The sequence below is a fragment of the Gastrolobium bilobum genome, unplaced genomic scaffold, assembly GCF_033153095.1.
Source record: "Gastrolobium bilobum isolate Gb01-03AN ecotype WA unplaced genomic scaffold, APGP_CSIRO_Gbil_v1 utg165010, whole genome shotgun sequence".
Lineage (NCBI taxonomy): Eukaryota > Viridiplantae > Streptophyta > Magnoliopsida > Fabales > Fabaceae > Gastrolobium > Gastrolobium bilobum.
Window position 1 is genome coordinate 737 of NW_026897802.1, and position 26,945 is coordinate 27,681.

General features: G+C 38.5%; 2 protein-coding genes across 2 annotated transcripts; both read left to right on the forward strand.

Annotated features, from left to right (window-relative positions):
• Nucleotides 1–841: 841 nt before the first annotated feature.
• Nucleotides 842–1,336, forward strand: LOC133310464 (agamous-like MADS-box protein AGL62). The gene has a single exon (XM_061511395.1). The coding sequence runs from the start codon at nt 842–844 to the stop codon at nt 1,334–1,336; it is 495 nt and encodes a 164-aa protein (XP_061367379.1).
• Nucleotides 1,337–9,246: 7,910 nt separating this feature from the next.
• Nucleotides 9,247–9,819, forward strand: LOC133310462 (agamous-like MADS-box protein AGL62). The gene has a single exon (XM_061511394.1). The coding sequence runs from the start codon at nt 9,247–9,249 to the stop codon at nt 9,817–9,819; it is 573 nt and encodes a 190-aa protein (XP_061367378.1).
• The last annotated feature ends 17,126 nt before the right edge of the window (nt 9,820–26,945 follow it).

The following is a 26,945-nucleotide window of genomic DNA, read 5'->3' on the forward strand; positions in this document are numbered from 1 at the left end:
ATAGATCTAAAAATTGAGTTACGTTGTTGTTGTTATTATTATTATTATTATTATTATTATTATTATTATATATTTATATATTTGAGTATAACTTTGTATTTTAAATGAGATATTAGGATCCATATCTTCAATTCCATGATTTACATGTCAAGTAATATCTCGATTTTGATTACATTGAGTAGAATCTCTTGTTTCCGTTTTAAATTACTTATAAAAAATTTGTACAAATTAAAGGAAAGTCGCTGCTTTACTCTAGTCAACTAATTGATTTATCTTTATTTCTAATAAAAAGTAGTGCTAATAAATTAAATTTAAATTTTTAATATTAATGGAGCCAATCAACTTTCTATTATTGTCATTATAATCAATATCAACAATGATGAAACCAGTCAATTGTATGTCCATCAACTTTTCACTCGAAAAGTAATTTGATGTTGTAAAATCAAAACGGGTTATATTAATAGGAAGTAATTATAAAATATGGTATTCTGGTAGCTAGTAATAATAATAATAAAATAAAGTAATGAATGATTTTTGGGATCAATTCGGAAATCGAAGTAACGGACATAAAAAAAGGAAGTTGTATAACTTTCAGATAGGCAGTTATATGTATTAATAGCGATAACTAATTAAAAAAGGAAATATATTTAAGCGTACTCTTGTGAGTTGTGTGAATACAGCTATTGATACGCAAGATATGTGTTAGATATGTAAAGATATTGAGTGAATAGGTAATCAAAGGGTTATATATAGAAACAGTCTCTCTCATTATAATCAACTCTCCTTTCTCTTCTCTTTTCTTAAATCACAGTGAGTCTGTCTTTATCAAGCAAACACAAACATGGCAACAAAGCCAAACACACGCAAGAGAAAATTTGAAATCAAGAAAGTGGAACAAAAGATCAAGGAAAGAATGACTTTCCCCAAACATGAAGTAGGGCTTTTCAACAAAGTCACTGAATTATCCATTCTATGCGAGGCAGAAATAGCATTGATCATCAACTCTGAGAAGAATGGCAACCTTCATGCTTGTGGCTATCCCAGTACAGACACTGTCATTCAACGCTTCGTTGCAGGAAGGTATTCGGATCCCAACCGATATGTCCGTGATGATGAAAGGAAGAAGCAACAGGCACTTGAATCCTTAATTCTACAATATGAGGCCTCCGAGGCTCAATTGGAGGAGAGAAAGATGCATCTGCAAGCAATGTCACAAATCATGACTGATAGCTTCTTTAACTTTTGGTGGGAAAATTCGATTGAGGAGATGAGTTTGGGCGATCTTGAGAACTTCAAGGCTTCTTTGGAAAATTTGAAGCTTAATTTGGTTTATTGATCTTTCTTTTTTTCGTGTTCGATATCTACTTATGATTTAGAAATTTTATGTTCGTTGAGAGGAAGGTTATACTTAAAACTTTTTTTTTTATAATTTCTTACAACCATATCTTAACACTTTTGATTTACGCCAATCAACGGTTATCATTTATTATGAATTAATAAATAATTAATAACCGTTGATTGGCGTAAATCAACGGTGTTAAGACATGGTTGTAAGAAGTTGTAAAAAAAATAAAATTGTAAGTATAACTTTTCTTGTTCATTTATCTTTCTAACGAAATATTCAAGATAAAAGCAACACGACAAAGACAGATAAAACCAAAGTGTTATCGAGGTAGATTTTAAAAATAAAAAACAATTTAATCAAATTTCACACTCATAGTTAGAGATCAACGAGATTAACTCCACCAAAGAAAACAACGTTCGGATACGGTTTTGGGAAAGTATAGAGAAAGAGGTGCTTGTGGGTGGGATTGCAGCTATGTGGGGGTGTCTTCTCATAGCACCTCTTTCAGAGCAAATATATTATTGCCCCTCTTGCTTCTGTTCACGCCCTTTTTCGTGTATCTCTCTCTCTTCTTGGTCCTTCTTGGCTTCTTCTGAACCACACCACCACAGGTTCGTTCCAAAGATTTTGTCTTTTCTGCATTGGGTGTTTGTTGGCTTGGAATCGTTTGATAACGATATTGAAGGTTTTGGTAGAATGTTCATTACGCCAAATTTAGGATTTGAAAAACCGCCCCCGGTGAATTGTTGAAAACACATATCGTCAAATATATTGGAATCGGGTACAAACCCTAACCCTCTCTTTTAGCTTTCTCGATTTTATCATCTCCCAAACATTTCTCTCAAATTACTGACTCTGATAATTCCATACGCTCAAGTTGAAATCTCTCATTTTACAGAGTCCAGGTAACTCCTTCTTTAGTGTTGTATGCAGTGAGAGATTGCCGTTGCATTTTAGTCTTTTAGATTTTTGGCTATAAATTTATAATTTCATCGCAATGTTGGGTTCTTTTAATGCAATCTTTATTAGTGTATTGGTGAATCATAGAGTTTCTGTAAGGACTTAGATCTGAGAAAGAAGGAGATAAACGTCAGAGAGAAGAAGAAAAAAGATGAGAGAGAGAAAAAGAGAGAGATTGTCCAACAATTTTCTGTCTATTCTTCACGCCCCTCCTTTGACTATATAACCAATTCTGTTACAATCTTTTCTATTTTCCCTTCCATTACTAATTACAACAACTTCTATTAATCATATGGGCCAATTCACTTATTGGAAATAATCCTTCAAATAACTGGGCTGCTTCTTAACTCGATTGGGCCTAGCTATCCTCGACCCAATAGATTGGTTCACAACATCCCTTCCCCCTACGAAATCAATCTCGTCCTCGAGATGTCTTGGACCAATAGCTTCGTCCACTGGCCCAGATAAACTGTCAGTGGGAAGATTCTGGAGTGTTTGCGTGGATGGGAGCTAGCTGGTGGCTACTGACCCTTGACTTATGGAAGAGGCACGTGGTCCCTCAACTGCCACGATTTGATTGGCTGGCTCTGCGGCTAAATTAATGTTGTACTCTAAACCCAAGTCAGTTGGATGTCCCAGCACATTTCCTTTAGCCGTCGTTTCCTCTACACCTTCTTTACTCTCGTCGTTCAAAGGAAACGGTAAAGGTTGAATCTTTGAAACTCCTTTCCCAAACACCATCTTGTCGTCTTCCCAGGTAGACTCCTCCGGTGGCAATCCTTGCCATTGTACGAGTACTTGGGGTATCTCACGGTCCTGTCTCCAGATAACACGCTGAGCTACAACAGCTGCTGAAACATGCATCTGTGGAGTGCTTTGGAGGTCCGCGATTACAGGGTGGACCTTGTGGTACCCATTAGAGATGAAAGGCCTCAAGAGCAATACATGGAAGACTGGGTGGACTCTTGACCCTTCAGGTAGTTTCAGACGATATGCTACCTTTCCGATTCGCTCCGGAACTTCAAAAGGACCATAAAATCATAGACTAAGTTTGTGTGACGATCGTCGGTGTATAGTCAACGGACGATATGGTTGAAGTCGCAAGAGTACTTGATCTCCGGTTTGAAAGGTATGGTCTTTACGTTTGCGGTCCGCCTATGCCTTCATTAAAGCTTGTGCCTTTTTTAAGTTCTGTTTCAATGATGCTAGGGCCAGCGTGCGCTGATGGAGATCTGTGTCCACCGCTTCAAGGGAAGTGGATCCCAAGGTGTAAGCTAAAAGGCAAGGTGGAGAACGTCCATACGTGGCCTGAAATGGGGTGGTTTGCGTGGATCGATTATATTCAGTGTTATAGTGGAACTCTGCCCAACTGAGGAAATGATGCCATGTTGACTGGTTGTCACGCACGAAGCAACAGAGTTATTGTTCGAGACTCTAGTTCACTCTCTCTGTCTGGCCGTCAGATTGAGGGTGGTATGCAGAGGAAAAGTGAGGCGCAGTCCCCTGTAACTTGAAAAGAGTCTTCCAGAATTCACTAGTGAATATGGGGTCACGATCTGAAACTATGGATCTTGGGGGTCCGTGTAGCTTCCCTACCGTGTCCCAAAATACCTGAGCTACCTTCACTGCTGAATATTTTGATGGTAAGGCCACGAAATGAGCTCCTTTAGTAAGTCTGTCCACCACCACGAGAATATCTGTGAATGGTTCTAAGATTTAGCCTTTTGACATACTTCACACTACTGTATGTACTCCTGAATGTCTTTTTTAATGTTTTTCCAGGTGAAAGAGGCACTAATCCGGATGAGTGTTCGAAGGATTCCAGCATGGCCACCTACCTTGGAAGAATGGAATTGATGGAGCAGGAGTGGAATCAATACAGATCCTGAAGGAACAAACTGATCCAGATATGGTTTAAAGATGCGATTAATATAATCCATGAACACCGTCGGTGTAACACCCTCTATTGTAGGCCTTCAAGAGAGTTGTTTGCTAAGCGGAATTAGAGTTCTTTAATAGTATTTTAGAGGCTGAAAAAAATTTCGCTTTTACATTGCCAATTAAAACTAAAGAGGGGATCTGGTTAATTACAAAAAATCAGAGTACACAAAATTTCTTAAACTTATTAAAAATATAAATTTCCTGATAGACCTTGCTGTCTTTAAAAATTCGTATAAAATCCATTTCAATGATTCAAAAATATATTCTTTGTAATATGGAAACTATACATCTGGGGCTTCACGTTCATATAAAATAATAGTGCTTTGGAGTTCGTTTGCCCCTCGAAACATAACTCGCAAAATAAGAGAGAATGGAAATATCCCAAATGTTCTGGCTGGTAAAATTCATAATAAATCGATCTTTCAGAATTTCTTTGCAAGGTTTATATATAATGAAACTAGACACCTGGGGCTACGCGTGCATATAAATTATAAGAAAATCGGAGGTCTGTAGCCCCAGTACGACAACTTACAAAGTGCTCGCAAAGACTTTTCAAAACTCAGCATTTAGATAACATGTCAAAATCCTTTTCGCAAACGTTTCAACATCTGTTTCCAAAATACTTGCTGGTCATAAAATCGTAATGCAATAATAAAATCATAGTTCACAGTAATACAAGCTTCTCAATTTCATACAGTCATCCATAAAATATCACATCAATAGTAGCATGCCCAAACAGTAGAAGCCAACAACAAATATCCAAGTCCTCAAAAGCTTTTACGTCCTCCTGCCATTTTGTAAAAATAGCAGCCCCAAAGGGGTGAGAGAAAATCCCAGTAGTGTGGCAACAAAACCATAATGCAACAATATTAACTAGGCACAAAATCATAAATAGTCACTTCAAACATTTAATCCTTTTCATCATATATCATAACGCGTATATAACGCCATTTTTCCTTTACGCTCATAGCACCGTCGTGCGCGTAGCATCACAGTGGGTATTCCTAATGGCTCCCATGAAGGTGAATCCCACTGTGGAACCTATGCGGACTGAAGCCAAGTGTCCCCTCTCCTGGTACCAGGCATGCCTATATGATGCATGCTCAGTCACATGTCCTCAATACAAATATATATATATTCAAGATGTCATGAATCAAGTATACATGCCATGTTATGCAATCGCACCCAACAGAAAAATGTATTATGATGTAAAATGCATGCATATATCATATCATCCTTTCATATTCTTACCATTGGCTCATCATCATCATAACATACATAGAACAAATGTGAGCAACACATCACAATTCCATACACTAGCCAATAGTCACATTAGGTAATACCGCCTACACATACCTCGTACGTCGACTTACTTTACCGATTCACAACGAAACAGTCCAACGTCTCAAGGATTTTTCGCACCTAATTTATAGTATAATAAATCAGTGTACATTCAATTTATTCAACCAAATTCCCAAGCTTAAGATCCCTATAACATTCGGCCATAATGTTCCTTTTCTACAAATTATTTTGACTCTAATTTACCTTTATACACTTTTAAAAGTGAGAAATTATTTTAATATTTCCAATAGATCAGAATCGGTTTTTTATACTTTTCATAGGGATATTTCTAACTTTAATTTTTAATAAAATACAGCAGCCCCCCTTCTAAAATAAACAGTGATAAATCCTAGTAGTGTGCATCTTCTTCAGCAAAACAGTGAGTATTTCTGTACAAAACAATGGACATTTTTCTTCAGCAAACAGTGGCAGTTTTATAACAAAACAGTGAGCAGAAAACTAAGATACAGCAACATTTTCTCAAGATAATAAATATACATGCTGTCTAATCCATTTCATCGGGAAACAGTGAGAGGAAACATATTACACGACATCATTTTTCTTATCCTAAATCCAAGTACAAGATTATCTATTCTCAAGTTTAACTAATCATACATGATGCGCTCAAAATGAGTCCAAACATGCTGTCTTTTTAAGGTTTCATTTATGCTAAGTTTAATATAATAAGATACCACTACAGTATGGTCCAGCCCTCTCAAATGTTCTAAACCAAAACAAAACACAAGGAAGGAAGGTGACTTACGGTTCTTTTGCCCACAACTAGCAACTCAACTTGACAAGAATAAAATAGGAAGAGCTTCCGCAACTCAATGCTCCTTCGTTCAGCCTAAATGCCGCACGATGAAAGTAGAGACTTCTCCAAAATAAGATCTAAGCATGCAACCACCAAAAGGTCTCATGAGAGTCTTGTGTGAGTAGGAGAAACAAGAGGAAGGGCTAGCCACTCACCTAGGGTCTTTCGGCCAGCAGAGGAATGGAAAAGAGATGACGTTTTGTCCTTGCTTCTCACTCAAAATTCACGGTTTCAAGAAGAAAAGGGAAAGAGGAAACCAACGACTAGAACTTGGGGTATAAGAGGAGTAGGTTACGGTTTTGATGTAGAGAATAGAAAGAGAAAAATTAGGCTATAACTTGATGTTCCTTCTATGGTGGTGCCACGGTTTGGGTAAGAAAACAAATGGAATGAGTTTGAATTTGGTTCTTCCTTCTTTGATGGTCACGGCTAGGAAGTGTTTTAACAAGATCACTCTTGGCTCTCTATTTAACGTTTGGAGGGTGAAAGATTGAGAGTTTAAATGTTGTTTTAAAGTACACAAGACCGGAAATTATACTATCTCCTTCTCCATTAGTCGCACACGGAAAGGTGAGATAAGATGGTGACTTGTTGACCAATAACATTTCATGCACTCTGACCTTTAGCCCCTTCATTGGTTGTATGACTAATGTTGGACATTTTGGTGAAATAAGGCTGAAAAGTGATGGAGATTTCAGCAAGCAATGTCAGCTCTTTATTTTCCTTCTAAGCGCATGTGAGGAGAGATAGAGTGTTTGACTTGAGACTTTTAAAAAGTGAAATTGGATCAGAATTTTTCTGATGCTATTTGCCCATTCTAGCGCACATAGTTAGAGGAATAAGGATAAGGTTTGTTCCATGTAAACAAAAGGAAACTAGATGGCACACTTGGATTGCATGGAGAGATTTTATCTTGCCACCTCATGGACATACAAGGCTGAGTTGGGTTTATCTTCAATCAGAATTTTCTGATGCTTTCTTACAAATTTCACGCCTAAAATAGAGTGAATAGAATAGGTAAACACTTGTCTTTTTCATCCTCTTTAATCGCATAAAGTGAGGGGCTGGGTGCAGAATTTTTTTGCCCAACTAGTTAATATGCAGGCTGCCCTTTTTCAGCTCATTGGTTGCATGATTTAAAATGGAAAGGTTTTGGAAGATACAACAAGTTATCAGCCTTCTCTTTTTGGTCTAACCCAACGCATGTGAAAATGGAGAAAGATGAGAGTGATGCTGACTTCTCTTGGATAAAGACAAGCAAAGGTTCAACCTTGTTTCTAAGTTCTATGCGTACAAAAAGGAGAGGAAATAAGAGGGGTTTTGGCCATGTGTAGGTCTTTATCCAATGGTGAGTTGCCTTCTAAGGATTCTTAGGATAAAGTGATGAGGTCAAACATTTAGGGCTGACTTGTGAGATTAAAATCTCAATTTAAACATCAGAATTTGTGACCAACTTATGCGCACATGTGTAGGAAGATAAGGGTGTAATTTTGCCAAGTGTGAACACTACCAAACAAAGGCTGATTAGTGGGAATTACTTAGGATATTTGTAGGGATAATAGACAATGGGCTTGGGCTGCACCTAGAGTTCTTTCTAAGGTCCTAAGGCTTCGGCCAACACAATGCTAGGACCAAAATGTACAACCCAAAATACTACTTAGACACTAATCCAATAACATTTTCGGTTCACATAGATCTTATTTAATATCATGTTTTTCTTTGATATACTACAGTTAATACATTCCCCTACTTTAATAATTAAAGTTTCATATGCCTAAAGTACTTACAACATTGCAATTCAACCAACTTCCTAACCAATTTAATTTCCCTTAATGGAAAATAGCTATGTAGTGCGAAAATCATACATGTATCCTCATAAAATTCGAATCTCACATAGGCATCTATATTCTTCCTAGTTTCACATATATAGCTATATATATATTTTAATTTTACGTGGGATGTTACAGTCGGGGCATTAGTAAAATAATAATACTATTATAAAATTATGATAGATCTAAAAATTGAGTTACGTTGTTATTATTATTATTATTATTATTATTATTATTATTATTATATATTTATATATTTGAGTATAACTTTGTATTTTAAATGAGATATTAGGATCCATATCTTCAATTCCATGATTTACATGTCAAGTAATATCTCGATTTTGATTACATTGAGTAGAATCTCTTGTTTCCGTTTTAAATACTTATAAAAAATTTGTACAAATTAAAGGAAAGTCGCTGCTTTACTCTAGTCAACTAATTGATTTATCTTTATTTCTAATAAAAAGTGGTGCTAATAAATTAAATTTAAATTTTTAATATTAATGGAGCCAATCAACTTTCTATTATTGTCATTATAATCAATATCAACAATGATGAAACCAGTCAATTGTATGTCGAACAACTTTTCACTCGAAAAGTAATTTGATGTTGTAAAATCAAAACGGGTTATATTAATAGGAAGTAATTATAAAATATGGTATTCTGGTAGCTAGTAATAATAATAATAAAATAAAGTAATGAATGATTTTTGGGATCAATTCGGAAATCGAAGTAACGGACATAAAAAAAGGAAGTTGTATAACTTTCAGATAGGCAGTTATATGTATTAATAGCGATAACTAATTAAAAAAGGAAATATATTTAAGCGTACTCTTGTGAGTTGTGTGAATACAGCTATTGATACGCAAGATATGTGTTAGATATGTAAAGATATTGAGTGAATAGGTAATCAAAGGGTTATATATAGAAACAGTCTCTCTCATTATAATCAACTCTCCTTTCTCTTCTCTTTTCTTAAATCACAGTGAGTCTGTCTTTATCAAGCAAACACAAACATGGCAACAAAGCCAAACACACGCAAGAGAAAATTTGAAATCAAGAAAGTGGAACAAAAGATCAAGGAAAGAATGACTTTCCCCAAACATGAAGTAGGGCTTTTCAACAAAGTCACTGAATTATCCATTCTATGCGAGGCAGAAATAGCATTGATCATCAACTCTGAGAAGAATGGCAACCTTCATGCTTGTGGCTATCCCAGTACAGACACTGTCATTCAACGCTTCGTTGCAGGAAGGTATTCGGATCCCAACCGATATGTCCGTGATGATGAAAGGAAGAAGCAACAGGCACTTGAATCCTTAATTCTACAATATGAGGCCTCTGAGGCTCAATTGGAGGAGAGAAAGATGCATCTGCAAGCAATGTCACAAATCATGACTGATAGCTTCTTTAACTTTTGGTGGGAAAATTCGATTGAGGAGATGAGTTTGGGCGATCTTGAGAACTTCAAGGCTTCTTTGGAAAATTTGAAGCTTAATTTGGTTGCTATAGCACAAGAGAAGAAGTTCAATTCACTGCGACCACAGCCACTTTCAATTGTTTCCTCCCTCACAGATATCAAATCTTGAATTGAGTGGATGCGGATGTCACGTGCTGGATTGTACTTGTTCCATGGTTCCAAACAGTTTTTTGGTTATTGTTAATAGCATATGGTTAACTAGATGTTTACTGTAATTCAATATTATTGATCTTTCTTTTTTTCGTGTTCGATATCTACTTATGACTTAGAAATCTTATGTTCGTTGAGAGGAAGGTTATACTTAAAACTTTTTTTTTTATAATTTCTTACAACCATATCTTAACACTTTTGATTTACGCCAATCAACGGTTATCATTTATTATGAATTAATAAATAATTAATAATCGTTGATTGGCGTAAATCAACGGTGTTAAGACATGGTTGTAAGAAGTTGTAAAATAAAATAAAATTGTAAGTATAACTTTTCTTGTTCATTTATCTTTCTAACGAAATATTCAAGATAAAAGCAACACGACAAAGACAGATAAAACCAAAGTGTTATCGAGGTAGATTTTAAACATAAAAAACAATTTAATCAAATTTCACACTCATAGTTAGAGATCAACGAGATTAACTCCACCAAAGAAAACAACGTTCGGATACGGTTTTGGGAAAGTATAGAGAAAAAGGTGCTTGTGGGTGGGATTGCAGCTATGTGGGGGTGTCTTCTCATAGCACCTCTTTCAGAGCAAATATATTATTGCCCCTCTTGCTTCTGTTCACGCCCTTTTTCGTGTATCTCTCTCTCTTCTTGGTCCTTCTTGGCTTCTTCTGAACCACACCACCACAGGTTCGTTCCAAAGATTTTGTCTTTTCTGCATTGGGTGTTTGTTGGCTTGGAATCGTTTGATAACGATATTGAAGGTTTTGGTAGAATGTTCATTACGCCTGTAACACCCTCTCTTGTATGCATCCAAGAGAGTCGTTTGCTAATCGTTATTAGAGTTGCGGAAACGGATAAAAACTTTTTCAAAAAAAGATCCTTAAGAAACTGTTGTGGAAAGCTGAATCTAAGAAAATTTTTGATGGAAAGAACTTAAAATGCGTTGCTGATAAAAATGGTGAAAATTTAAGAAAACCGTATTCCTTTAAATATTAGTATAAAATCTAGTTTTCAAAATATTTTTGTACAGTTAACGCAATCCGAAAGTAGACGCTTGGGGCTTCGCGTGCATATAAAATAATAGTAAATCGGAGTTCATTTTCCCCTCGAAACATAACTCGTAAGTTGTCCGTAAATCGTTAAAAATTCAGCATTTGATAAACGTTAAGAAAGTCCCTTTTCGCAAAACATTTCAGATTTCTTAAAGCACCCGCTGTTCATAAAAAGACTTAAAGCAAAATAAGTCATAGTTTTACACTCATCCAAAAATCATGAAGTACCACATAATACAGTCATCCCAAGCTTAAAACAGTCAACAGTGAATAAATCCAGACAGCAACAAAAATATAACAGAGTTCAACATCCAAGTCCTCAAATGCTTTTACGTCCTCCTGCAATTTAAAAATTGCAGCCCCAAAGGGGTGAGAATAAACCCAGTAGTGTGGCAACAAAACCAAATGCAACAGTATTAACTAGGCACAAAATCATAAATAGTCACTTCAAACATTTAATCCTTTTCATTATATGTCATAACGCGTATATAACGCCCTTTTTCCTTTACGCTCATAGCACCGTTGTGCGCGTAGCATCACAGTGGGTATTCCTAATGGCTCCCATAAAGGTGAATCCCACTGTGGAACCTATGCGGACTGAAGCCAAGTGTCCCCTCTCCTGGTACCAGGCATGCCTATATGATGCATGCTCAGTCACATGTCCTCAATACAAATATATATATATATATATATATATATATATATATATATATATTCAAGATGTCATGAATCACGTATACATGCCATGTTATGCAATCGCACCCAACAGAAAAATGTATTATGATGTAAAATGCATGCATATATCATATCATCCTTTCATATTCTTACCATTGGCTCATCATCATCATAACATACATAGAACAAATGTGAGAAACACATCACAATTCCATACACTAGCCAATAGTCACATTAGGTAATACCGCCTACACATACCTCGTACGTCACAATTAAATGTACCAGGCAGCAGCGTATAATCCAAAATTTACGGCTTTTGCGCACCTAATATACATTGCAACAAAATCAGAATACGTTTCAGCCATCTCTATGAATTACCAACAATTCTCCAAGCCTAAAGGTTCATGTATCCATTCGGCCAACAATGTTATTTTCCTAAGATATTCTGACTTTCAAATTAGTCTTCCCAACGTTTAACAGTGAGGGTTTCTCAAGGTTCCTAAGCATGGCAGAATCGGTTTTGACATAGAAGTTACTCAAGATTTTTATTCATACAATTTCCTATTTCTATACTCAGGGATGCGCAAAAAGGGAGCTTATTATTCTGCTGTCTACATAATTTTAGATGGAGTTTAGCACACAATAAGGTTGGTCCAAAACAGAACCGGTTTCATCATACAAGGCTCATAACGTTTATTCAAATATTTAGCTTAACAACACATGGAGTGTGTGAAGGGCAGCTAAACAACATGCTGTCCAAATTATTTTGCTTCATAAAAATTTAAAGGAACACCAAGCTATCATCAACAGCCCCATCATTTAACTTTAAGATCATTACCAAGTTCTGAAATTAATTCTAAGCTTTCATGCTTTCAACTAAGACCCAAGGGCAAAACATGACAGAATCCATAAAATAACTAAGGCTATATCCTAAGCATGCTTCTCGGTTTCAACAAAGGGAAGAAGAAGAGGGATTTTGGGCCTACCTCTTCACAATACACAAGGAAAACCGGTTTGAACAAAAGAGCAGCAACTCAATCCCTTAAGTTCCACTAAAACCACAACTCCACTCTTCAAGTTGATGACCGTGTACAAGAAAACGAAGAGAGGGAAGATTAGCTCGAGTTATCATTCACATATAATGGAACGTCTTTTATCAACCAAGAGAATGAGTAGTGAATCAGAGATACACTTTACCTCTTGGAATTACCACGCATAGCCGAGTAAGAGAAGGAGAGATTTGTATTTGAGACTTGGTGATTCCTTAAGGGGTTCCACGGTTTAGGGAAGAAGAGAAGATAATACAATTTCTGGTTGGTTCCCTTTTTCTAATAGCCTACGGCCTTGAGAGGGTGAGGATGAGGTTTGGGTTTTATTTTTTTTAATTTGAAGGTTCAGCTCTCTTGTGACTAGGGTGTATAAGAGTGATGAGAAATAGAGCAATGGTGGCTGAACAAAGTGGATTTATTTAGATTTCCTTTTTAACTCCATTGGCTGCATGGCTGGCCAAAAGTTGCAAGACTTAGAGGTTTTAAACCAAAGTTCTGATTGCTTCTCATACACTCTATGCGCATGCAAGGCTTGATGGAAGATGGTGTTTGCCACATGGTGAACATGCAAGTTTAAGGTGGAAGGACATGTGACCAGAATTTTGTTTTTCTCCTTTAATTTTTAGCGCATGAAAAGGCACAAAGGATGGTTTTAAATCTGATTGAGTTAGAGTGTTAAAGTGTAAGATCGGAATTCTATCCTTCCTACCTATGTACGCATGAGAGAGGGAAAGAAGTGAGAGGTTCTTGACCAATAAAGTTGCATGCAATTAGATTCCAACCTTCTCATTGGCTGCATGTAACTAAAGCTGAATGGCCTTGATTTAAGACAATAAGTCATCAGATTTTTTTTTTTTCCAAGGTGGCGTTAACTACAAGAGGGTAAGGTTGAGTAGTTTGTTTGACATGAGAAGGTGGCTACCCAATTAGGGCTGCCTTGTTGGATCACTTAGGAGAAGATGAGATTAGGATAAAGTGAACAATTAGACTGCATCAATTGCACTCTTTAAGGCCCTAAGGCTTCGACCAACATGGAAGGTGGGTCAAATTTTACAAACCCAAAAGTGTTACTACTTTGGTACTAGCCCAATAGAATTATAATCCCCAAATCTTATAATTATTTTTTAATCTTACTATATGTCGCTACTCATTTATCCCTACATCTTTTAGCTAAAGTTTCACATGCCCAAAATAATTCCTCCCTATCATTATAGTTCAAATAATTCCTCAACTCAATCTTAATTCCACTCTAGTAGCCATATAAATCGAAATCAAAGCGTGCTATGCACATAACTCGAATTTAATATGAATATCCATAATCCACATAACAATATATATTTTTCCTAATTACGTGGGATGTTACACTCTCCCCACCAAATTTGAATTTTGTCCGCAAAATTAGATTTACTTACTAATTAAACAGTTGAGGGTAGCGATCCCGTATTTCTTCTTCACGTTCCCATGTGGCTTCAGCTGTCGATTTGTTGTTCCACAATACTTTCACCAACGGTATTTCTTTTGAACAAAGTTGTTTAACAGATCTCTCCAGAATCTGGAACGGCTGGACTTGGTATGTCAGATTTTCCCTTAACTCTATTTCCTCCAGCTGTAATACATGAGATGGATCGGAGAGATATCTCCTTAGTTGCGACACATGGAATACATCATGGATCCCTGACAAATTAGGCGGTAGCGCCAAACGATACGCTGATTCACCAATCCGATCCAAAACGAGATACGGTCCCAGATACCGCGGACTTAATTTCTTGACTCCCATTCTCCTGCCGAGCCCCGAGGTGGGTGTGATTCTCAAAAATACATGGTCTCCCACTTCAAAAGATAGAGGCTTATGACGCTTGTCGTAATAATTTTTCTGCCTGGCCTGCGCTCGCTGCATATTTTCTTTTATCTTCTTCACTTGTTCAGAGGTCTCTTGAATCACATCGGGCCCCAAAATACTTCGCTCTCCAACTTCAGTCCAACACAGAGGGGATCTACACTTTCTTCCGTACAGGGCTTCATATGGAGCCATTTGAATGCTGGAATGATAACTGTTGTTGTAAGCAAATTCAATCAAAGACAGATATTGGTCCCAACTACCTCCTTGCTCCAAAATACATGCCCGCAACATGTCCTCTAAAACCTGAATAGTGCGTTCTGATTGACCGTCGGTCTGCGGGTGATAGGCAGTGCTCAACCTCAAGTGGGTCCCGAGAGTTTGTTGGAAGGACTCCCAGAATCTTGAGGTGAACTTGGGATCACGATCACTTACAATGCTGGTAGGAACTCCATGCAGTCTCACAATTTCACGAAGATAAATTCTGGCAAGCTTCTCAGTAGTATACGTTGTTCGAACACATAGGAAATGAGCTGACTTCGTTAATCGATCTATAATCACCCAAATAGCATCATATCCTTCTCGCGTACGAGGAAGTCCTACCACAAAATCCATGGCGATACTGTCCCACTTCCATTCGGGAATCTCCAAAGGTTGAAGAAGTCCCGATGGTCTTTGATGTTCGTACTTCACCTTTTGACAAGTCAAACACCGAGATACATACTCAGCAATGTCACGCTTCATTCCCGGCCACCAAAACGACGTCTTCAAATCATGGTACATCTTCGTGGATCCTGGATGAACAGCATAATTTCCTTTATGAGCCTCCTGTAAAACCTCTTGCTTTAATTCTTCATTCGGCACCACTAACCGACCTTGGTACCTCAACATTTCCTTGTCATCCCAGACTACATCTTGATTATTAACCAAACTTCGGACTAACTCCTCATCTCTCTGAGCTTCCTTAATTCTCTGAAATAATTCATTCTCTACTCTTACTCGACCCAACCTTATGCTATGCTTTCTCTTCACCACCGACAGATTCATATCCCTGAAAGCCTCAAATAATTTCAATTCTTCCATCATCAAAGTTGCAGTGTGCAGAGTCTTTCGACTCAAGGCGTCGGCTACCACATTTGCTTTACCTGGATGGTATTTCAGTTCAAACTCGTAGTCCTTTAAGAATTCCATCCACCGTCGTTGCCGCATATTTAGTTCTTTCTGGTCGAATAAGTACTTCAAACTCTTATGATCGCTGAATACGTCAAACTGCGAACCATACAAATAATGCCTCCATATTTTCAGCGCAAACACAATGGCGGCTAATTCCAGGTCGTGTGTAGGATAATTTTCTTCGTGAGACTTCAATTGCCGAGAGGCATAAGCCACGACCATGCGATCTTGCATCAGTACACATCCAAGTCCTTTCAAGGACGCATCACAGTACACTTCGAACTTCCTGGTTGGATCAGGAATGGTAAGGATTGGAGCACTAGTCAATCTATCCTTCAGCTCCTGAAAACATTCTTCACAATCTACAGTCCACTCAAAAGGCACATCCTTCCGAGTGAGGCGAGTGAGAGGCTGTACCAATCGTGAGAAATTTTTAATAAATCTTTTGTAATAGCCTGCTAGTCCCAAGAAGCTTCGTATTTCCGTGACAGTTCTGGGTCGTTCCCAATTCATCACCGCTTCGACCTTGCTGGGGTCAACTGCAATACCTTCAGCAGAAATTACGTGGCCCAAGAATTGAACTTCACTGAGCCAGAACTCACACTTAGACCACTTTGCATACAGCTGCTTCTCCTTTAAAATCTGCAAAACAATCCGTAAGTGTGCTGCATGTAATTCTTCATTGACCGAATAAATCAGGATGTCATCGATGAACACTATGACAAACTGATCCAGGAAAGGACGGAAGATGCGGTTCATGTAGTCCATGAATATCGCTGGAGCATTTGTGAGTCCGAACGGAATCACTTGATATTCATAGTGCCCATAACGGGTACGGAAAGCAGTTTTCGGAATATCCTCCGGTTTGACCCGGATTTGATGGTATCCCGATCGAAGATCTATTTTGGAGAACACTTTGGCACCTCTGAGTTGATCCATGAAATCAATCCTCGGCAGTGGATACTTATTCTTTACAGTCACCTTGTTCAGCTGACGATAGTCCACACACAAACGTAGACTACCATCTTTTTTCTTTATCAAAATGGCTGGTGCACCCCATGGAGAAGTACTAGGTCTTATGAATTCTTTTGCCAGCAGTTCTTCTATTTGCTTCTTTAACTCTCGGAGTTCCAAAGGTGCCATACGATACGGAGCAATGGAAATAGGTCCAACTCCGGGAATAAGCTCAATGGAAAATTCTACCTCCCGCTGAGGGGGTAATCGAGGAATTTCATCAGGAAACACCTCCTCGAATTCATTCACCACTGGTACATTTTGAATTGGATTTTCAACCAGGATCTCAGCCTCGATTGACAATAGATAACCTGCTGCTCCCCGAAGGAGCTCTTTACGAACTTGCAACAAAGAAATAGTAGCAAAAGACAGAAAATTACCGTCTCTCGGAGGAACAATGACCTTCCCTGCTTGGCAGTCTAAAGTGACCCTGTTCTCCACCAACCAGTCCATACCGATAATTACTTCGAAATTGAACACCGGCAAGACCACTAAGTTGATTGTATAAATGCTTCCTTCATACTCCAGAAGAACGCCTCTGCAAATTTCTGAGGCTGTACAGGATCCTCCCGTAGGAGTACTGATTTGTAATTCATAGGGGAGTGGAGCTGGGGTGATACCTATCTTCATAGCTATATGTTTTGCCATAAACGAACCAGATGCTCCAGAATCAAAAATAGCAGAAATAGGATAACCGTTAAGGATTATGTTACCTCGAATAAGATTCGGATATTTCTGCGCCTCATTAGCATCGAGGGTGAACACTCTGGCCTGAGTAGGTTGCTGACTTGCATAGTTTTGACATTTAGAAGCGAAATGTCCAGGCTGACCACATCTGTAGCATGTGTTACTTCCCTGTAAACAGACTCCAGCATGGTTTTTCCCACAATTAGAACATGCACTGGGACCCTGACGTCCTGCTGATGACTGACCGGGTGCAGTATTTCTCTTGAAATTACCATTCCGAGCTTGCATCTGTGGACCCTTTCCCTTGTTCATTCCCGTGTTTTTCTTGAAGAATCTGCCCCCTCTGTTTCCTCCCTGCTGTTGCACCGGTTGTCTATTCAAATTTCTTGCTTCAATGATAATGCCTTCTGCCTGCCGACTCTGATTAATGATTTCGGGCAGAGTACGGATAGCCGTGGTCAACATGAGCTTTCTGATCTCGGGATGCAATCCGCTCTCAAACTTCTCCACTTGCCACTCCTCATCATAGATGTTACGGTCGAAATTGGCATATTCCATCAGTTGTGCAAACTTTGCAATGTATTCATTGATAGTCATGTTTCCTTGCCTCAAAGACAGCAGCTCCGTGTGTTTCATTCTTCGCATTGCTTTTGGAAAGTACTTGTCCAAAAATACCCTCCTGAACACAGCCCAGGTCACTTCAGTATTCTGAGCTCGCAGCAGAGCTCTCGCGCCAGTCCACCATGTCAAGGCTTCTCCCGTCAACTGATAGGAGGCATAGTCCGGCTTCTGAGCCTCCGGGCATCCCATCCGTTCAAAAATATGTTCGATCATCTGCAGCCAGTTTGCTGCAGCCTCAGGGTGGTCTCCACCTTCAAAGATAGGTGGTTGAAAGTTACGGAAGTCCTTCAACCTCCGTCGGGCAATCACCTCTGCATGGTCATGCAGCGGGGGTTGATTCTGGTTCTGTTGACGATGTTCTTGCCATTCTTGGCTCATGTTCCGGACGAACGTGGCCAATCCCCCAATAGTTGTGATAAGATCCTCTTCAGCATTGTCAGTCCTTCCCCGAGTGGAACCGCGATTACCTGCCATGATTCTGCACTCACAATATCACGAAATGAGCTGATCAGACTCACTGCAGGTTATTTATGACAGCAAATTCCAAGTAGGTACTCGAGTTCAAATCGGGTAAGTTAACAGTGCATCGGTCCCTTATCACCGTCTAAATCTAACAGTCTAATTACAACAGTCAATACCTAAATTTAACAATTAAAGCAGTCCATCATACGGCAGATAGCAAGTAGTGAATATTTATCAAACAGCAAGCAAATCATTCAGCAGTTAATATCAATCAATTTAAACAAGCAGCAGACAATTCAAGCAAAAACAATCACCATGAACCAAAACTGCTCTGATACCAATTAGTGTAACACCCTCTCTTGTATGCATCCAAGAGAGTCGTTTGCTAATCGTTATTAGAGTTGCGGAAACGGATAAAAACTTTTTCAAAAAGAGATCCTTAAGAAACTGTTGTGGAAAGCTGAATCTAAGAAAAATTTTTATGGAAAGAACTTAAAATGCGTTGCTGATAAAAATGGTGAAAATTTAAGAAAACCGTATTCCTTTAAATATTAGTATAAAATCGAGTTTTCAAAATATTTTTGTACAGTTAACGCAATCCGAAAGTAGACGCTTGGGGCTTCGCGTGCATATAAAATAATAGCAAATCGGAGTTCATTTGCCCCTCGTAACATAACTCGTAAGTTGTCCGTAAATCGTTAAAAATTCAGCATTTGATAAACGTTAAGAAAGTCCCTTTTCGCAAAACATTTCAGATTTCTTAAAGCAGCCGCTGTTCATAAAAAGACTTAAAGCAAAAATAAGTCATAGTTTTACAGTCATCCAAAAATCATGAAGTACCACATAATACAGTCATCCCAAGCTTAAAACAGTCAACAGTGAATAAATCCAGACAGCAACAAAAATATAACAGAGTTCAACATCCAAGTCCTCAAATGCTTTTACGTCCTCCTGAAATTTAAAAATTGCAGCCCCAAAGGGGTGAGAATAAACCCAGTAGTGTGGCAACAAAACCAAATGCAACAGTATTAACTAGGCACAAAATCATAAATAGTCACTTCAAACATTTAATCCTTTTCATCATATGTCATAACGCGTATATAACGCCCTTTTTTCCTTTACGCTCATAGCACCGTCGTGCGCGTAGCATCACAGTGGGTATTCCTAATGGCTCCCATAAAGGTGAATCCCACTGTGGAACCTATGCGGACTGAAGCCAAGTGTCCCCTCTCCTGGTACCAGGCATGCCTATATGATGCATGCTCAGTCACATGTCCTCAATATATATATATATATATATATATATATATATATATATATATATATATATATATTCAAGATGACATGAATCACGTATACATGCCATGTTATGCAATCGCACCCAACAGAAAAATGTATTATGATGTAAAATGCATGCATATATCATATCATCCTTTCATATTCTTACCATTGGCTCATCATCATCATAACATACATAGAACAAATGTGAGCAACACATCACAATTCCATACACTAGCCAATAGTCACATTAGGTAATACCGCCTACACATACCTCGTACGTCACAATTAAATGTACCAGGCAGCAGCGTATAATCCAAAATTTACGGCTTTTGCGCACCTAATATACATTGCAACAAAATCAGAATACGTTTCAGCCATCTCTATGAATTACCAACAATTCTCCAAGCCTAAAGGTTCATGTATCCATTCGGCCAACAATGTTATTTTCCTAAGATATTCTGACTTTCAAATTAGTCTTCCCAACGTTTAACAGTGAGGGTTTCTCAAGGTTCCTAAGCATGGCAGAATCGGTTTTGACATAGAAGTTACTCAAGATTTTTATTCATACAATTTCCTATTTCTATACTCAGGGATGCGCAAAAAGGGAGCTTATTATTCTGCTGTCTACATAATTTTAGATGGAGTTTAGCACACAATAAGGCTGGTCCAAAACAGAACCTGTTTCATCATACAAGGCTCATAACGTTTATTCAAATATTTAGCTTAACAACACATGGAGTGTGTGAAGGGCAGCTAAACAACATGCTGTCCAAATTATTTTGCTTCATAAAAATTTAAAGGAACACCAAGCTATCATCAACAGCCCCATCATTTAACTTTAAGATCATTACCAAGTTCTGAAATTAATTCTAAGCTTTCATGCTTTCAACTAAGACCCAAGGGCAAAACATGACAGAATCCATAAAATAACTAAGGCTATATCCTAAGCATGCTTCTCGGTTTCAACAAAGGGAAGAAGAAGAGGGATTTTGGGCCTACCTCTTCACAATACACAAGGAAAATCGGTTTGAAAAAAAGAGCAGCAACTCAATCCCTTAAGTTCCACTAAAACCACAACTCCACTCTTCAAGTTGATGACCGTGTACAAGAAAACGAAGAGAGGGAAGATTAGCTCGAGTTATCATTCACATATAATGGAACGTCTTTTATCAACCAAGAGAATGAGTAGTGAATCAGAGATACACTTTACCTCTTGGAATTACCACGCATAGCCGAGTAAGAGAAGGAGAGATTTGTATTTGAGACTTGGTGATTCCTTAAGGGGTTCCACGGTTTAGGGAAGAAGAGAAGATAATACAATTTCTGGTTGGTTCCCTTTTTCTAATAGCCTACGGCCTTGAGAGGGTGAGGATGAGGTTTGGGTTTTATTTTTTTATTTATTTGAAGGTTCAGCTCTCTTGTGACTAGGGTGTATAAGAGTGATGAGAAATAGGGCAATGGTGGCTGAACAAAGTGGATTTATTTAGATTTCCTTTTTAACTCCATTGGCTGCATGGCTGGCCAAAAGTTGCAAGACTTAGAGGTTTTAAACCAAAGTTCTGATTGCTTCTCATACACTCTATGCGCATGCAAGGCTTGATGGAAGATGGTGTTTGCCACATGGTGAACATGCAAGTTTAAGGTGGAAGGACATGTGACCAGAATTTTGTTTTTCTCCTTTAATTTTTAGCGCATGAAAAGGCACAAAGGATGGTTTTAAATCTGATTGAGTTAGAGTGTTAAAGTGTAAGATCAGAATTCCATCCTTCCTACCTATGTACGCATGAGAGAGGGAAAAGAAGTGAGAGGTTCTTGACCAATGAAGTTGCATGCAATTAGATTCCAACCTCCTCATTGGCTGCATGTAACTAAAGCTGAATGGCCTTGATTTAAGACAATAAGTCATCAGATTTTTTTTTTTCCAAGGTGGCGTTAACTACAAGAGGGTAAGGTTGAGTAGTTTGTTTGACATGAGAAGGTGGCTACCCAATTAGGGCTGCCTTGTTGGATCACTTAGGAGAAGATGAGATTAGGATAAAGTGAACAATTGGACTGCATCAATTGCACTCCTTAAGGCCCTAAGGCTTCGACCAACATGGAAGGTGGGTCAAATTTTACAAACCCAAAAGTGTTACTACTTTGGTACTAGCCCAATAGAATTATAATCCCCAAATCTTATAATTATTTTTTTTAATCTTTCTATATGTCGCTACTCATTTATCCCTACATCTTTTAGCTAAAGTTTCACATGCCCAAAATAATTCCTCCCTATCATTATAGTTCAAATAATTCCTCAACTCAATCTTAATTCCACTCTAGTAGCCATATAAATCGAAATCAAAGCGTGCTATGCACATAACTCGAATTTAATATGAATATCCATAATCCACATAACAATATATATTTTTCCTAATTACGTGGGATGTTACATTAGCCTTAGTCGGCGAAGTAATTTGAATAGGATAAGTTGTCTCATTCCAAACTTGATGAAGATAACTTGAACTTGATTCAAAGGTTCTACCTGGGAAACTTGTGTTATTCCAAACTTGATGATACAATCTAACCAGGTTGGACCATCCTTTTGGTTAAATGATCTCATTCCAAACTTGATGCTAGATTATTTGACTTTGAGGAATCAGTAATTGTGACATTCCAAATTGAAACATTGAAATAGTAGTTTGCATAAGAAGTCTGTGGGTCTTGTTCTTAATTGAAACTTGACATCACATGACCAAGTTATTGTAAGTGACTTGACTATTGGTCATGTTCATTGAAACTAGATGTAACACCCCGTATGCAACCGGTTTGTTAACATTACATCGTATTAAGCTGCGCTTAATAAAAATTGCGGAATATCTTTTTCTTTTCCAATTATGACGTCATATACTTAGCCAAGTTGATTACTTAATCAATTTCATAAAAACATCGCCTGTATGTAAATTGCAATAAGACATCTACTGATATACCTCAATATAAAAATAAAGTGTGTATCTAAAATCACGGATCTACAACTCGTAGTCCGGACCATAATCCTGATACATTATTACAACTCCAAATAAAACAAGACATAAACAAGACTATGTGTCATGGACAATCCCCATGCTCACCAAATCAACAGCGTCTCAACAAGATGATATAAAATCATAAACTGAATCTAAAAGCATAAAGCAGCATGCATAACCAGCATCCAACAAGTCAGCACAATATAACAGCAATATCTAACTCATCTCCGGCCTCCTGCCCCCTGAGGTCTCGACCTTACCTGAACATGAAATAAGCGCCCCAAACGTGGGGTGAGATCTCTAATAGAAATCTCAGCAAGACAAGGGGTCCTCAAGGATCTTCCACCCCAAGCTCACTTACATGTGCAATATTAGTTCAAAAGCAATTTAACAATATAATTTCCAAAATAGTGCAATGCAGCAGATAATCATGTCATGTGGGTTATAACTATTCTACTGATCAGAGAAATGCAGGAATACGTCTATTACCCACACAGTACCAGCCCATGCTGTACCCACCCCCAAAGGGCCACCCCATGGTTTCCCTTTAAGGCAAACACCACATAAATATCATACAGCAATTGCACTTAACAGCTCTATAGCATTTCAATAAAACAGTACATGAAGACAACATCATGCATATAACCATACCCCCATGGGACATGGTGGAACCAACAATGGCTAAACCGAGGACACGAAAGCTTACCTTGCAAGCTCACTATCCAATTCCAAGAGTCCACACGGCTCAAGTCCAACACACAGCAGATCAAAATCTGATATGGACCAACAATTATATCAATATTCACATTCTAATATTTTACCATGATAAACAGAATTTCCAGCAACCAAAACGCGACTTATAATAGACATAGCGATCAAACCACTGATCCAATGGCTACAAAAATTTACATAGTTGTAGCCCTATGTGTTAGCTTCACATAGGTTCAGACGGCTCTCAATTTGGAGCTCTGTAGCCCAAGATATCGAATTTTACTAAAACAGATTTGTTGTTGTCCAGACCAAAATATCGGGATATCTCCAACTGAATATCGGGATATCTGATATCCGGATATTTTCAACCAAATATCGGGATATCAGATATCCGGATATTTACAACCAAATATCGGGATATCACATATCCGGATATTTACAACCAAATATCCGGATATTTCGCGTCAGAATGCAGATTTTGCATTTCGCAAGATATCAATCCCAAAGGTCAATTTTTAACACTTAAACACGTTAAAGCATGCATTTTTAGGCACACTAAGGTTCATACAACTGATGGTTAATTGCTTAACTCATTAAACATGCCAAGACATCAACTTTAACCCATTAAACTCATGATCAAAGGTTAGACAACTCACCCAAAGCTCAACCAGCCAACAAAGGGTGCTCTTGGAGCTCACAAGACAACTCCAAGGTTCTGACTTCTTCAAGAAACAAAAATGAACCAACAAGATGAGTTCTTTCTCCTCAAAGGTCACTATATGAACCTCACAAAGCAAGCACGCAGTGTAAGCTTTAATTGCTATGCTTAGCATTTTAATCCCAAACTCGGGATTATTAACCTACTCAATTTTACAAGATTTATCATATTTTTCTTATATTTTTCTGAGCATCTTTCCGGTACGTGCTTTTCATAGCCAGTATCAGATTCTGGCACCAGCTCTCATTATTTAGACTTGAAACTCGTTTTACAAGTCTTATATATTATTCTAGTAATTATCATGCACTTACTTTAATTTTCCGGGATACTTTTTCTGTACGCATTTATACTGACTAGCAGAACCGGTATCTGCACTTTTCTTCCGAAAAGCGACTTTCAGCATTCTTAATCACTTATCATAATTATTAGAGCCTCATAATAATTATTAGGGTCAATTATGGAATCATTTCCTATTTTCTCATAATTAATTAATTAAATTCCTTAATTAACGGTGCGGGTTCTTACATTCACCCCACCTTTTTAAGGATTTTGTCCTCAAAATCAGAAAATATACCTGTACCGAAGCGCGGGATACTGCTAGAGAAGCTCGTCCTCTCGCTCTCAGGATTACCCTTTAGGAATTCTTCCCGTTCAACGTACTCTAACCATCGAAATAATCTTGCTCCTCAGCTTCTTCTCGCCACGATCGAGAAACTTTAGTGGTCCGACGGGAGTTTTCAAGTTCTCCCGAACCTCCTCAACATCCAGTTGCACCACGTGCGAAGGATCCGCTACAAACTTGCGAAGTTGAGACACGTGAAACGCGTCTTGGGTGCTGTCCAAGTTCGAAGGCAAGGCAAACCGGTAGGAAACAGATCCTACTCTACCACGTAACTGGTATGGCCAAAGAACCGCGGGCTCAGTTTCCTCACTCCAAGTGCCCGAACAACACCAGTGACAGTGAAAGCTTCACAAACACGTGTTCACCCTTACCGAACTTCAGTGAACGATGCTCAACATCAACGTAGTCCTCCTGACGACTAAGCGCCTGCATCAGCTTTCCTCTGATCATCTGACCCAACAGATGGTAATCGGATAAGGTTCAAACCAAACAACTCTTTTTAACTCCAATCTCAGACCAACAGGTAGGAATTCTACACCTCCTACCAAACAGCGCCTCGTAGGGTCCCATGCCCAAGCTAGCAAGGAACACACAATCACAAAACTCTACCAATGACAGGTACCTATCTCATGCGGGGCCCTGTTCCAAGGTGCACGCCCTCGACATGTCCTCCAAGAACTAGAGGGTCCGATCAGTCTGTCATGCAGTCTGAGGGTGATAGGCTGTACTCAGTCTCAACTGAGTTCCAAAAGCTCTCAGTAGCGTCTCCTCGAACCGAGATGTGAACTTCGGGTCCCTAACACAGAGGATACTCTCGGGCACCCCGTGAAGACTCATGATCTCGCGAACAATAGTATGACCAACTTCTTTGACGAGAAGCTCACCTTTACCGGAAGAAAGTGGGCAGACTTAGATAATCTGTCCACGATGACCCAAAAGAGTCATTACTAACCTGGGTCTTAGGCCGACCCATCACGAAGTTCATGGAAATACTTTTCCACTTCCACAACGGTACCTCAAGAGGTTGAAGCTTACCAACGGCTTCTGGTGTTCATTCTCTACCTTCAGGCAAATCAAACACTTGGAAACATACACTGCTATGTCCTTCTTCAATCCACGACACACCATCTTTGTTCTTCTCCAAACGCTCATTCTCGACTCTCAAAGTCTCAAATTCGAGAAGTGCATCCTCAAACAAAGAGGTCACTGTCAGAACTCGAAGTTTCACAATGACGTCACGACGTCATCCAATTCTCTGGGATCATCAGTCATTCCCTTAATAGGGTGACCTAACCCCACAAACTCTAATCTACACAACATTCGAGTGAGTTGGGTCCTATTCCATGACTCTAACTTCAACAAGACTAGCAATTTATAATCCATATCCTCAAAATAAATTCATATTCATTTCAAAGTACTAAATCATAATCATGTTCAATTCCACCAATACATGTTAGTTAACCAATTCATTTACATAGTAACATACCTTAGTTCACGTACACCTGCAAAATTTTAATTTTTAATAACATAATAACAAAAAAACTCTATGTAACGGTATACCTCACTCTCCATGGTATCTGCAAAATTGAGAGTTAGTCAAAGGTGAAATAACATTGACATATATTACCACAGTTCATTGTACTCATTTCATGCTTAACACTATCCATGGTGTTAACATGTCAACTACTCATGACGCATATTAATGATCAACATAAAAACCTAGAGTCATGGAGACCACTCAACTCGCAAACTACTAGTACATGCACTGCCTCGCATCTACAAGACACACGTGGCCCTTGCCACCAATTCCAAGTGTTACACACTCAGTTTCCCTGAAGAGAGGTTCACACTCTCAAACAGAGCACCATCACGCTTAAGTAATGGCGTAAGGCCTCTTGCCTCAACAAAATGACCGGTGCTTCCCAAAGAGACACGCTCGGTCGGATAAAGTCTTTCGCCGAAAGACTCCCAACAAGATTCTTCAGCTCAGCTACTTCTGGCGGAACATCCGGTATGGAGCTAATGCAATAGGCCCCACACCAGGAAACAAATCAATGGAGAACTCTATCTCCCTATGTGGTAGAAACTCAGGAATCTCCTCAGGAAACACCTCGAGAAATTCCCTCACCACATGGATGCCAGTGATATCCTCCTGTGTCCCACTCACC